The sequence below is a fragment of the Aedes aegypti genome, chromosome 1 (genome assembly GCF_002204515.2).
Source record: "Aedes aegypti strain LVP_AGWG chromosome 1, AaegL5.0 Primary Assembly, whole genome shotgun sequence".
Classification (NCBI taxonomy): Eukaryota; Metazoa; Arthropoda; class Insecta; order Diptera; family Culicidae; genus Aedes; species Aedes aegypti.
In genome coordinates, this window is record NC_035107.1 from 160,224,899 (window position 1) to 160,237,393 (window position 12,495).

The following is a 12,495-nucleotide window of genomic DNA, read 5'->3' on the forward strand; positions in this document are numbered from 1 at the left end:
ACAAAACAACTATGGTTTTTTTTTTCTAGAACAATCTCATAGATTTCGGTAAGTTGATCAAAAGTATTTGTCATTTGATAACTCTCCCCGGTACAAACTCGAAATTTTCAAAAATGTCGATTTTGACAAATATGCAGTTATGAGCAGTACATCGATCGACGAAGACATCGACACATGGAGATGATAATTATATGCAGAATAAAAGGATTGAAGAATTCATCGACATAGGGTGAGATATCGAGATGTGGATAGTCGACTGTATAAAATACTGTTCAGTTAATCGTTTTTAATCATTGTCCGATAACCGACAATATTAAGGGATATGCAAATCGAAGACATTTTTTGGCATACATATGTGTTTCATAACTTCGATTCGATTCCAAAAAATATTAGCCTAAAGGGGGCGAAAGTTAATAAAGTTTGGGAAACACTGCTCTAAGAAGTTCCTCCAAGAATTCCTTTAGGATTTCATCCAACAATTTCCTTAGGAATCTCTCCGATGATTCCTTCCGGAGCTTCTTCATTGGTTTCTCCAGGAATTCTTCCAGAGTTTCTCCCTGTTTTTAAGAATGGATTGATTCCTGAAGGGGTTACTGTAGAAATCTCCATAAGAATTCTTAAAAAGATCATGAAAAATATCCTGAAATAATTCTAAGAAGGACTCTTTGAAGTTCCAAGAGAAAATCCAAATCGTTATTCTTAAAAACAGGGAGAAACTCTGGAAGAATTGCTGAAGAAACCAATGGAGAAGCTCCGGATGGAATCCTTGGAGAGATTCCTAAAGAAAACCGTTGGATGAAACCCTAAAGGAATTCTTGGATGAACTCTTTAGAAGAATGCCTGCAGGAGTCACCGAAGAAAAGTTTAAACAGAATTCCAGAAAGACTCCCTGAAGGAAATCTTCATAGTTTACTTGGAGCAATCCTTTGAGATATTCATGGAGGTAGGATATTTCTGAAGAAATCTTTGAACGTTTTCCAGTAGGGATTCATGGGTTTATAACTGACGGAATCCTTGGAGGTATTCCTAGAGAAAACCCTAGTGGTACTCTTGAAAAAAATCAATGGATATGTTATTGATTGCTAGAGAAAACCCTGACGGTTTTCCTAACAAATCATTGGATATATTCCTGGAGGAAAAAATGAAAGTATTTCTGGAGGAATTTCTGCTGGAATCTCCGGAGGAGTTACAGGATGTTACTAGACAGCTCCTATACAAATGACGGAGAAATTGATAAAAATATCCTGAAGTTTATCAGGAGGAACCCATGGTCAAATTTCAGGAGGAACCTTAGAAGCTATTGCTATTGGAATTCCTAAGAGAAGGAGTGCTAGGTGAAATCCGCGAAATCCCCGAAGAAATTTTAGAGGAGTTCCTAGAGGAATCCTTTAATGTATCTCATAGGAAATCCCTGAAAAATAATTTGCCAGAATTTACCAAACAATTTCTGGAGAAAATCCTGGAGAAATTCATAAAATAATTCTTGAAGGAGTATCAGGGGTGATCCCTAAAAATATTGCTGAAAGATGTTTTGCAGATATTCCTCAACGAATTCTTGGAGATATTCAGATTCTTCAGAGCCTCGAAAACCTCCTCCACTGACCTGCGATCGATTTAAATGAGGCCGATATCGTCCACAAGACCATATGTGACCGTAGGCCTTCCTTAGCCGAGTGGTTAGAGTCCGCGGCTGCAAAGTAAAGCCATGCTGAAGGTGTCTCGGTTCGATTCCCGGTTGGCCCAGCATCTTTTCGTAATGTAAATTTCCTTGACTTCTCTGCGCATAAAGTATCATCGTACCTGCTACCCGATATACGAATGCGAAAATGATAACTTTGGCAAAGAAAGCTCTCAGTTAACTACTGTGATAGTGCTCATAAGAACACTAAGCTGAGAATCAGGCTCTGTCCCAGTGAGGACGTAATGTCAAGAAGAAGAAGAAGATGTGACCGAGTCATGATAGTGTCATTTCTTTGCTCGCTGGTCTCCTAATATCACCCTGGAGTGCAATGTTGAACAATGAATTCCAAAGTGCGTCTCCTTACTTCCATCTAAATTCACACACGACATTGACACCTCGTCTCCAATCCAAACAGATGGTGAGTCTGCTAGTTATACTCCAAGAATTTATCTAAGTTCATTTGCAAGATGTATCTGGTAATATCTGATTCGTTGTCGGATCGGCCCTCCCAAAAACCAGCCTGGTATTGGCCGACAAAGGATTCCTCAAGTGGTCTCAGTCTGAAGGTATCCCTGGGAAACTCCTGAGAACATTAACTGAAAGAATTCCTGAAGGAATTTGTGGAGAAATTATTGGAACAACTTGGAAATTGCAGGATAGATCTTGAATATTTTCTAAATTAATATTTTCATGTGAATGCAGTAATCATGCTTTTGTTTTGTGTGAAAAGCATTCAATTGAGATCATGAGAAAAATTAAGAATATTGTGTATTAAATCTTCGAGCTGTTTAGTGGAATACCTATAAATAAAAGAAAACCCGAATCTAGTACTATACCATTTAATTCCACTAGAGTTTTTTTTTTTCATTTATTTAATATTGCAGTGCTTTTTTGGCTGTCCTTAAGCTACATGCTCATTCCCAAAGAATTTCAGAGCTGGGAGGGGTCTCGTGGACTTTGTCCCATATAAAATATTTAGAACGTATATGCCTCTGCCCATATACACATACAAAACAGCAACTTTGGCTGAGAAAACCTTTCAGTTAACAACTACGTAAGTGCTCATAAATACACTAAGCTGAGGAGCAGGGCTCTGTCTCAGTTGGGACATAACGCCAGAAAGAAAATTAAGATCATATTGTCTACAAAACAGAAACAAGTGATCAGTGGGAGGGGGTGTGTTTGAGGGTCAACCCTCCCTCCCTCTCCCCCTTAGTGGATTTTGGAGTAAGTTTTTGGTGTGAAACCACTTGAAATACGAAAAATGCTCTTAAAACCATGTTTGGCTTATTCAGTTTTGAAAATGTGAATTGAATTTTATTTTTTAAATTAAACATTTGGATTTGAAATTCAAATTAGTGAGAGGCTTTAGTGATCACCAAAGTTCTTGATACTATTAATGAAATATTGTTTATCCCAAAAAATGTTTTGCTACGTGTCGTGTTTACACTTTCGCCTTCTTGACATTTCGGAGGTTCTGTTACTAAAATGATGAAGGATATTTCCCTTCACGAAATTTTACAGGCTTGCCATGGTGACAACCATTAGCATCCGTAAATTGCTGTGGGAGCTTTAAATAACATGAAACTAGTTTTGTTTGAAAAATGACATATTCTCATATTTCCGGGTTTTGGTGGATTTCCAGCAGGTATTTTTTTTAATTTAATTCGTGTAAAATCATACACATATATGCCTTGAATATGTTCCATGAGTCAAATTTCAAATGATTTTGCCATCGCTAGAGTTACAGTTAACTTGATGATTAAAACTTGACTAAAGTTTGGAAAGAGCTTCAATTTCTAATTGTGACTGTGACTGTTTTAAGTTCATTTTAATACATTTAATTGTTAAATTATATTCAATTTGATTTCTAATTTTCCATCTATTAGAGCAAACTGCAAATATTTCAAATGTTATCGTTCAAAATTAACACTTCTCTTGGTTTTTAATTCAAATTTTAAAAAATAAGACTCAGTAACTCAACAGAGAGAGAGAGAGAGAGAAAAATGAAATTTTGAACTACAAATATTTGGGTACTGATCTGATTACTATTTGATTTAGAGCATAACAAAAGGTTTATTTATATTTTATTATTCTTGTACAAGAACCGCATCAACCTGCTTGATAAAATTGTGTCGTTTTCGTTCAATCTATCATAAATTGTTTCAATAATGAAGTAAAAATGTTGGAATTTGATGAATTATTTGATTTTTATTTTTTCAAAATATTTGATTTCATATTACAAACATTGCAAGGCTTCAGGCTTTTTTTAAGAAAAGTACTGATCTACAAATTGTGACTTTTAATTGTTGTGACTGCACATAGAACCTATCAAACTGCCAGTCTCAATTTCAAAAGAAATTCTTAATTTTATGCAGTTATTCTATTATTTTGCTGGATAAAAGAAAAACAAAATGATGTGGTTGAACCGTCTTAAGCCATCCCAATTTTTGTAAAACTATCCACTTTTTTGCGTCGTTCGTCTCCCCTGAGCAATTTTCTGGATACGACACTGAAAATTATATGAAATATTACATGTAGGTCTATTATTTGATTTTATAAAAATAGTTAACTGAGAGATTATTGATCTATTGACCATAATTTGTAAGCAACCTTATACAGAAAACCAAGCTGTAGTAGGATAGACGGTCACTAATCTTGTGAGATATTTCATCCTGCTGCTCCAACAGTTCACGCTGAGCATTAGTACGATACCTAAATTACTTTATTGAACCTAAGAATTCACCTCGCTCGTGCTGTGTATCACGGGCGAGGTTTACTTGGTAGTGTTGTACTTTTACAACGGCGTGAATGGCACGTCATAAATTCTACTCTCACTTGTCCACCTCTATGTAATTAATAGACGACCTAAAACCCTTTAAAACGCATCAAAAGTTCCACGTCATAGGCGAGAAATGCATAAATTGAGTCCTCGCTACACGCGCAAGCGCACCCCCCATCTGCTCTGCACCGTAGCTCAGCTACTAGTGCGAGGAATTTAAAGGGATCAGTCTTTATGAACACACTTTCGCTACTGCGGTGGTCGTGCGGCGACCGCACTAAATCTATTTATGCGTCTGTTTGCAAACCAAACGCCGCGAAGAGAAGAAAAAAATGGCGCATGTTGCGAAGCGATTTCATTTCCCCTTCGCTTCGGCACGACCGACATCTGTCGTTTCCGAGCACTTCATCCACACGCGGAGGCATCAACACACGAACGGACGAACGAATAGAGTTATCAGCCGATATTTATTTTGATTTTTTTGCTCTTTGAAGCACAACTTTCAAAATGATATTGTGACGAATCTACAAGAGATACACTTTTGCTCTCAAAGACACTTTGGTAGCTTACAAGTTAATGCATATTTTGTAGAAGAATGTTTTAACATTAATTACGATAATTTTAATAAAATTCATAAAAATACGTCGAAAAATGCTGATTTTTCCGTCACTTTTTGCAAACTTTTCGTAATTTAATCATTTTCTACAAAAATTACGTCCAAGAAACTAAGATAGATTAGATCATAAGCTTTCGATTCATGCGCTGAGATTAAATGTATGACGCATAGTAAATTAGATATGTGGTTCCAAAGATGAACAAGTTGAAAATCTTAAAATCGTGAATAACTCACTTAGCAGTGATTTGCGACCCTATGTTCCATGGGCACTTTTTCATATCTCATGGAGACCTATCTACCCTCCAAGTATTAAAAACATGGAACCAAACACCCTGTATACAGCTGGAATTGAACTGAGAACCGCAGTATTCATTATTTCGATTAAAACAGTTTTGGGACTCTTACATGCTTCCCAAAACAGGTTCTGGGTACAATAATAAAGACCGCGGTGGCCATTACTGATTTTTCTCGACATCCTACAACTATTATTCATCGCTTCTTACAGTTACTTTCTGAATATTATTGCAATCCATTGTCATCTTCTTCTTCTTCTTTCTGGCGTTACGTCCCAACTGGGACAAAGCCTGCCTCTCAGATTAGTGTTCTTATGAGCATTTCCACAGTTATTAACTGAGAGCTTTCTTTGCCGATTGACTATTTTTGCATGTGTTTATCGTGTGGCAGGTTCGAAGATACTCTATGCCCTGGGAATCGAGAAAATTTCCTTTACGAAAATATCCTCGACCAGCGGGATTCGAACCCACGACCCGCATCATGGTCATGCTAAATAGCTGCGCGTTTACCGCTACGGCTATCTGGGCCCCTTTATCCATTGTCATATCAAATGCATAGACGAAAATCTGTCGGAGATGAAAAAATCGGAATATAAAGAACATACTGTGTCCAAAAAATTAATACCTCAAATATATTTGAAGCACTTCTGAAAAAATATGCAAACCACGTTTGTTTTGAAATAAAATGTCGTTTTGATTTCCTGTCATAATTGAAAACAGAAAATGAACATTTTCGGCTTGGAGTCGATTCCCGGTAGCCAATCCAGAGCAAAAATCAAACTAGATACGTATAGCTTTCATTTACAATTGATTTCACGGAAATCAAAAAAGAATTGGATTTTTGACAAGCAAAACAAAACAGGTGTCACCTAGAGGTGACACTGGGCGTTGGGGGGTTAAGATATATGCTCATATTTGAGTGTAAAAGAAGTCTCATTTCCGAGAAAATTGAGTGGGGCGTATTACCCTACCTATACTTGTCACTACAAAACTTTGTTACGGTATACAAACATCTGCATTGACAAACTTTTTATTTCTCTTCATTTTCAGAACTCGGCTAGTGAACCATGCCTACGATATGTACTTCAAGAACCAAACTTACTACAAAGTTTCGAATCTGGACGGCCGGATCGAGAACGCTGATCATCGATTAACCGACGACATTTCGACCTTCTCGAGTTCGGTCGCTCACTTGTACAGCCACCTGACGAAACCATGCTTCGATCTGATGTTGATTGGAATTGCTATGGCACGTTCGTCGCGAAAAATGAAAGCCAACATTGTGATGGGACCGGCGTTGGCAACAATTGTGATTGGAACGACGGCTCACATTCTGCGTATAGTGTCACCCAAATTCGGTCAGCTCGTATCGGAGGAGGCTAATCGTAACGGATACCTGCGTCATGTGCATTCCAAGATAATCACGAACGCCGAGGAGATCGCCTTCTACGGGGGTCACAAGGTTGGTATCCGCGCAGATCCGTTCCTGGTTCGGTGCTGTGAATTTTAATGTCTAGAGTAAGGTGGGGCAAAAGTTCGACCTTAGTGGTATAATCAAAGTTTCCAAGTAAACAATAGCAGTTAAAACAAAACAAATACCATACAGTGAACCTTCAACATATTGGCTATAATTTTGCTGAACAAACTTATGTTAACATATTTACCCATTTTTAGTTAAAAAAGTTTCAAAATTGATTGTCTTAAACGAACTTTTGCCCCACCGGTGGGGCAAGAGTTCGAATCTAGTGTGGGGCAAAAGTTCGCTGGCTTAAACACAAAATATCAATCCTTTTATGACAGGGATATTTTACACCAGCCGTAAACTTAAGTTTGCCGAAAAATACACACTAAATTTTCATCAAAAAATTGCCCAAAAAAGGGTTAATTGTAATATACTCAAAAATAGCAGTTTTTCGTAAAACTAAGTGGAAATGTAAAATTTTGGTGACAGTTTTCACACGATCAGACAAAATTAACTAAATTTGAAGATAATATGTGGATTTTAGGCAATTTGCAATTTTTTCCGTGAGTTTATACATGGGTCGAACTATTGCCCCGCTGATTCGAACTTTTGCCCCACTATGGGCCAAAAATTTTTTTCAAGCATTCATGCAAAAACTAATACACCTCAAAGCAACCTTATGATAGGCCTAGAAACGCCCTTACATAAAATATTGAAAAAGATTTTAGCTTCAATTGGTTTCATGCAACGAAAGTTTGATCGAAAATTACAATATTTTTGTCGAAAAACAACAAATAGTCATAACTTTTCCAAATCTCAATCGATTTTTATGATATTTGAAGTGAAAGTCTCCTACTTGAATAGCATTCGAACCACCATGACAGTTATAAGTTTTGTTTTGAATTGAGCTAGAAATCTTAAAAAGAAACTCTTACCCCACTCGAACTTTTGCCCCACTTTACTCTATCGACGATAAAAAAAAAGCTAACTCTCGTGAGTAAAGCGCATTTATCAAGATAATGCAGCGATATCTGGAAACGCGATAAAGTTTATCGAACTACTTGATTATAAAATGACTACTTCTTCTATTATCATTATGGTTTCTTCTTTGACTCTGCAAAATTGTTATTATTTTTATTGTGATTGATGGTTATAATAGTGGAACCCAAAATGCGACTGAATCCAATTTCTTTACTATTTAACAGTATTGGATGAATTGGAAAAATTCTGATGCTTTTTATTTTATTGCAAAAGACATAACTATGCCTAGAGAAATCTCCAGAAGAAATCCAGGAAATCTTCTAGCGTTTCATATAGCAATAACTGCAGAATTTGTGTAAGCATCTTTCAATCTTCAAAGGATCTATCCGTGGAATCCACTAGGAATTTCTGAAAATTTTATCTCGAAACTCGAGAAAACTATCCAGGAATTCTTTCAGATATCCTTTAGAAAACCTCCAGGAACACTAGACTCTTCTAGGAATTAAATAATCGTATTTCATCAAAGGCATGGATTCTTACAACATGTGGAATATTTTCTCATGTTTTGCAGGAATTTTTGCTATGATTCCTTCTAAGATTTATCCAAATATTTTTTAAGGATTGCACACAGCATTCGCATGGGCATGAATAGAAAGCAAATGTAAGGCGAGTAACATGACACTTGTGGCCCAATAGAGATCACTGGTTCGGGGAACACTCTTGAAAGATTGACTTTAGTTTTTTTATTGGTTGCTTCCACAATACATGTATTCAATCTTTTCAAGCATTTTATTGTAACTTCAACATGTATACCACTCTTTATTCAGTAAATGCAAATAGATTTTATTTAAAAAATGCCATTCCTTTTAGCTTATACTTATTCCTAGTCTCAGACGGAAATGCTTTATGTCTCATTATCACCATTCAAAATATTTTTAGGTTTTCACTTTATATATTATTGACTTCTTCAGAATGGGGAAATAATTTATCACACAGAACCCTCTACGATTGCTCAGACTTGGATCAGGTTCAGAGAAAATTCAAATCTCTAAAGTTTCACGATGATTGGGACGAACCAAATCGTAAATTTTAAGGTCATTCAGGAAAATTCAATTCTAAAGTTTTCCAAGAATTTTTTCTCACATTACTCCATATTTCTATGGTAGTTTTTGAAGTAATCCATGAGTAATATTATGACAACTTTCCATTTTTTGATTTATTTCAACGTATCATTTGACCTTACCTTACCTTTCGACCCGAAGGCACCAAGCTGTGTTAAAGATTGTCCGACATTTCCCCGAATGATTTTCCCCCGAAGGATTTTTTCCCGAAAACCATTTCCCCGATTGAACTATTTCCCCGAATGTACCATTTCCTCAAAAGCTTTTTCCGAAAACATTTTTTTTTTAATTATCGTTGTATTAGATTATATTCAGCAAGTTTGATAATCGCGTCAAACGAATGATTTTCTTATGAATGATTCCAATCAAAAAACGAAAGATGAGATATTTGGATTGAATATCGATGACAGTTTTCACTGGCAGGTCCGCTTTTAAAAATATGTTAAAAAAATAAGATCAGTATTCTAAATTTTATTTTGCAAAGATTCGATACTGAAATGCATAAAATGTAGAAGGTAGGTTTTGAAAGAATATTGAAGAGATGAACAAATCTGATGCTTAATGTTTCTTGTCCAAACATAATGCATTTTAACGATATCTGGCTGAACGGGCAACGGCATAATAATAAAATAAAGTTTTAATGGTTGAAAACAGTTCGCAGGATTCAAAGACGTGACCCAAACGAGATCTTCACTGAATGAAAACTTTGAAAGATCAAATGAGGTAAAGTTGATTTGGAATGCATTTGACAGCTCAGCACAGCGTGTCCAGGCTATCAATCAATAATTGCATCCGCGTTATTAGTTTATGTTTCGTAAAACATTACCAGATGGTTATTTTTTATTAACTACAATTGACAACATAAAAAGACTTATTTTCAATTTTATAAATATCCCTTTATTAAAACATAGGTTGTTCTTCCTCTTATTACTGGTCAAATAATCATTGCCATCAAAATAGTAGATAATTTTAAAAGCTAGTCTCGCCTTCTTATCATCGTAGGCAGTTCTTTGAAGTTTTGCTGTGTTAATATTGTACTGTTTGCAGCTGCCACTGAATTCATCAGAGGTTTGTCCTTTTTTATTAGAAGGCTGTTCTTTATAGATAAAAATATCAATAAAATTAACAGAGCTACTGAAAATGTAATCAGATATTTTATTTTCTGGTAAATGGATGCTGTTACTTCAAATGTCATTGTAAGAACGAATAATATACATTCTAGTATTTTGATCCAACATTTTCAATGCTTCCGATCAGGGTTGACCCATTTCGCATAAAGACGTTTCGCATATAGCGGTTTCATACAAGAACAGGTAGCAGTTTAAAGAAGGCATATTATTCTCGTTATGCCAAACGTTCTTATGCGAAACGTTGTTATGCTAAATGTACCAACGGGGGGGGGTGTTGAGATCTACTCATAATTAAGATTTTTTTTTTTCGAATAGTAATTGTTAACTCTAGAACTTTTATCCGGTTCCGGCCATAGACCGCAAAGCGAAATTTCGGAAACCGGCCTTCGATCCAAAATGGACACTTTTGGTTTAGGCACTCGCGGTGATACTTCGGGACAAGTAATAAAAAAACACGCCCGGACAGATTAACTGTTTGCTACATACTACTTTTATTTTAGTTCTGTGCGTTTCACATTCATTCTCTCATATGTGTTAGTGTCAAAGGTTTGAATGAAAATCGAAAAGGATACAATTCAAATAGGGTGGGAAAGTTAACCCAAATTAGGGTGTTTCAAAAAAAGCAAAACAAAATAATTATCTCTTCTGCTCAGTTAACATTCCGGTCGCCAAGAATAGGTTATTCTTCATCGGCGCCAGTGTTGTTTGTTGCGGGAGATTGTTGCTGAACGTCCTCTGGATTGATCTCGATCGGTAACAAGCATAGTTGCCCGGATAAAAACGTATCATTCAGTGAATGGAATAAACCATTAATGTACAATATAACGTATTGGATACAATACAGCGTATTGTAATTGAATGTCGAAGCAATATTATTCTTGTTTGGATATACAATTCAAAAACAATATAATATATTGTAACAGAACATTGTATTGTTTTTAATTGGTTTTATACCTTACAATTTTGGTCAAATTCCTATTTTCGCGTAAAACAGCTGTTGCTTTTTTCTATGTAGCTTTGCTGAAAGAAATAAACAAAACAAGTTCAGAAAGCAAGAAATGTTGGGTGAAAAATATTCAAAAAGTTAAAATAAGTAATTTTTTAGAAGTCACTTGACATTAGCTGTAACGACGAATGCAACCATGATACAGTTCGTTGAATTGTTTTTGTATTGTACAACAATACACGAATTGCTAATCAAGACAATACATGAACATTATATCGTATTGTATTTTCAAAATGTTTGTATGAGAAAGTATCTATATTTGTATTGTTACGATACTTAACCACCCATACATTATATTGCAAAAATCTCATATACCATACAGTGAACTGTTCAAAACAATATATTGTACTGTATTTGTATTGTCATTTTACATATACTGTATTGTATTTCCAATATATTGAATGGTACTGTTACAATACGTTATATTGTTTTTGTATTGTATTTTTTATTCGGGTGGGTCACACCTCTCTTCGTGATTCCGGAACTGGTCCGAACTGAAGCTACACGCACGAGTCCATCGGTTCCTGGGTGAACGTCTACTATTCTTCCAACGGACCACTTCTGAGGCGGCAGATTTTCATCCCGAAGGAGAACGATGGCACCACGGACCAGGTTGGCTGTACAGTTCGACCAGCGGTAGCGATTGTGAAGAGTGCTCAGGTAATCGTTCTGCCAACGTCGCCAAAACTGCTGGCTTAGTTTCTGGACGCGTTGCCAACGGGACAAGCGATTCTCTGGAACATCTTGCAAGTTGGGCTCCGGGATGGCGTTCAGTGGTCTTCCCACTAGAAAATGCCCGGGAGTCAAGGGCTGAAGGTCTAGCGGGTCCTCCGACATACTAGTTAGAGGCCTTGAATTCAAAGCGGCCTCGACTTGTATGAGCGCTGTTCTAAATTCAGTCTCAGTTAGCATAGCGTTTCCCATGATTCGGCGGAGATGGAATTTCATTGATTTTACCGCCGCTTCCTAGATCCCGCCAAGCGATGGCGATCTGGGAGGAATGAAATGGAATTCAATGTTACTTACAGCGCAGTCACGAGTGACGACATCTTTATGCTGTTGGGAAACGAATAGTTTACGAAGCTCTGCTAATTCGCGTTGAGCTCCCACAAAATTGCGACCATTGTCACAGTAAATGTGGTTAGGCTTGCCACGTCGACCAGTGAATCGGTGCAAGCTAGCGATGAACGCCTCTGAAGTCAAGTCGGGGACAAGGTCAAGGTGCACGGCCTTAACTGCGAGGCACACATAGACAGCAACGTACGCCTTTACAGCAGCCGCTCTTCTATTGGCAGCGCGAAGGAAGATAGGACCGGCAAAATCGACCCCAACGTTCTCAAAGGGGAAGGCTCTGGTTACTCGTACAGGTGGGAGATTGCCCATTAGTTGCTCCAGCGGCTTCGGAGATGCGCGGCTACAGGTA

The 12,495-nt window shown here is 36.9% G+C and overlaps 1 protein-coding gene across 2 annotated transcripts in view; it reads left to right on the top strand.

Moving 5' to 3' along the window:
- The window catches only part of LOC5572782 (ATP-binding cassette sub-family D member 2), a 168,152-nt gene that overhangs the window by 133,067 nt on the left and 22,590 nt on the right, over positions 1–12,495 (top strand). For both annotated transcript variants that reach the window (XM_021852487.1, XM_001654131.2), the window contains exon 3: positions 6,423–6,834. In XM_021852487.1, coding sequence (XP_021708179.1) covers positions 6,423–6,834 — 412 coding nt within the window. The remainder of the gene's footprint in view (positions 1–6,422; positions 6,835–12,495) is intronic.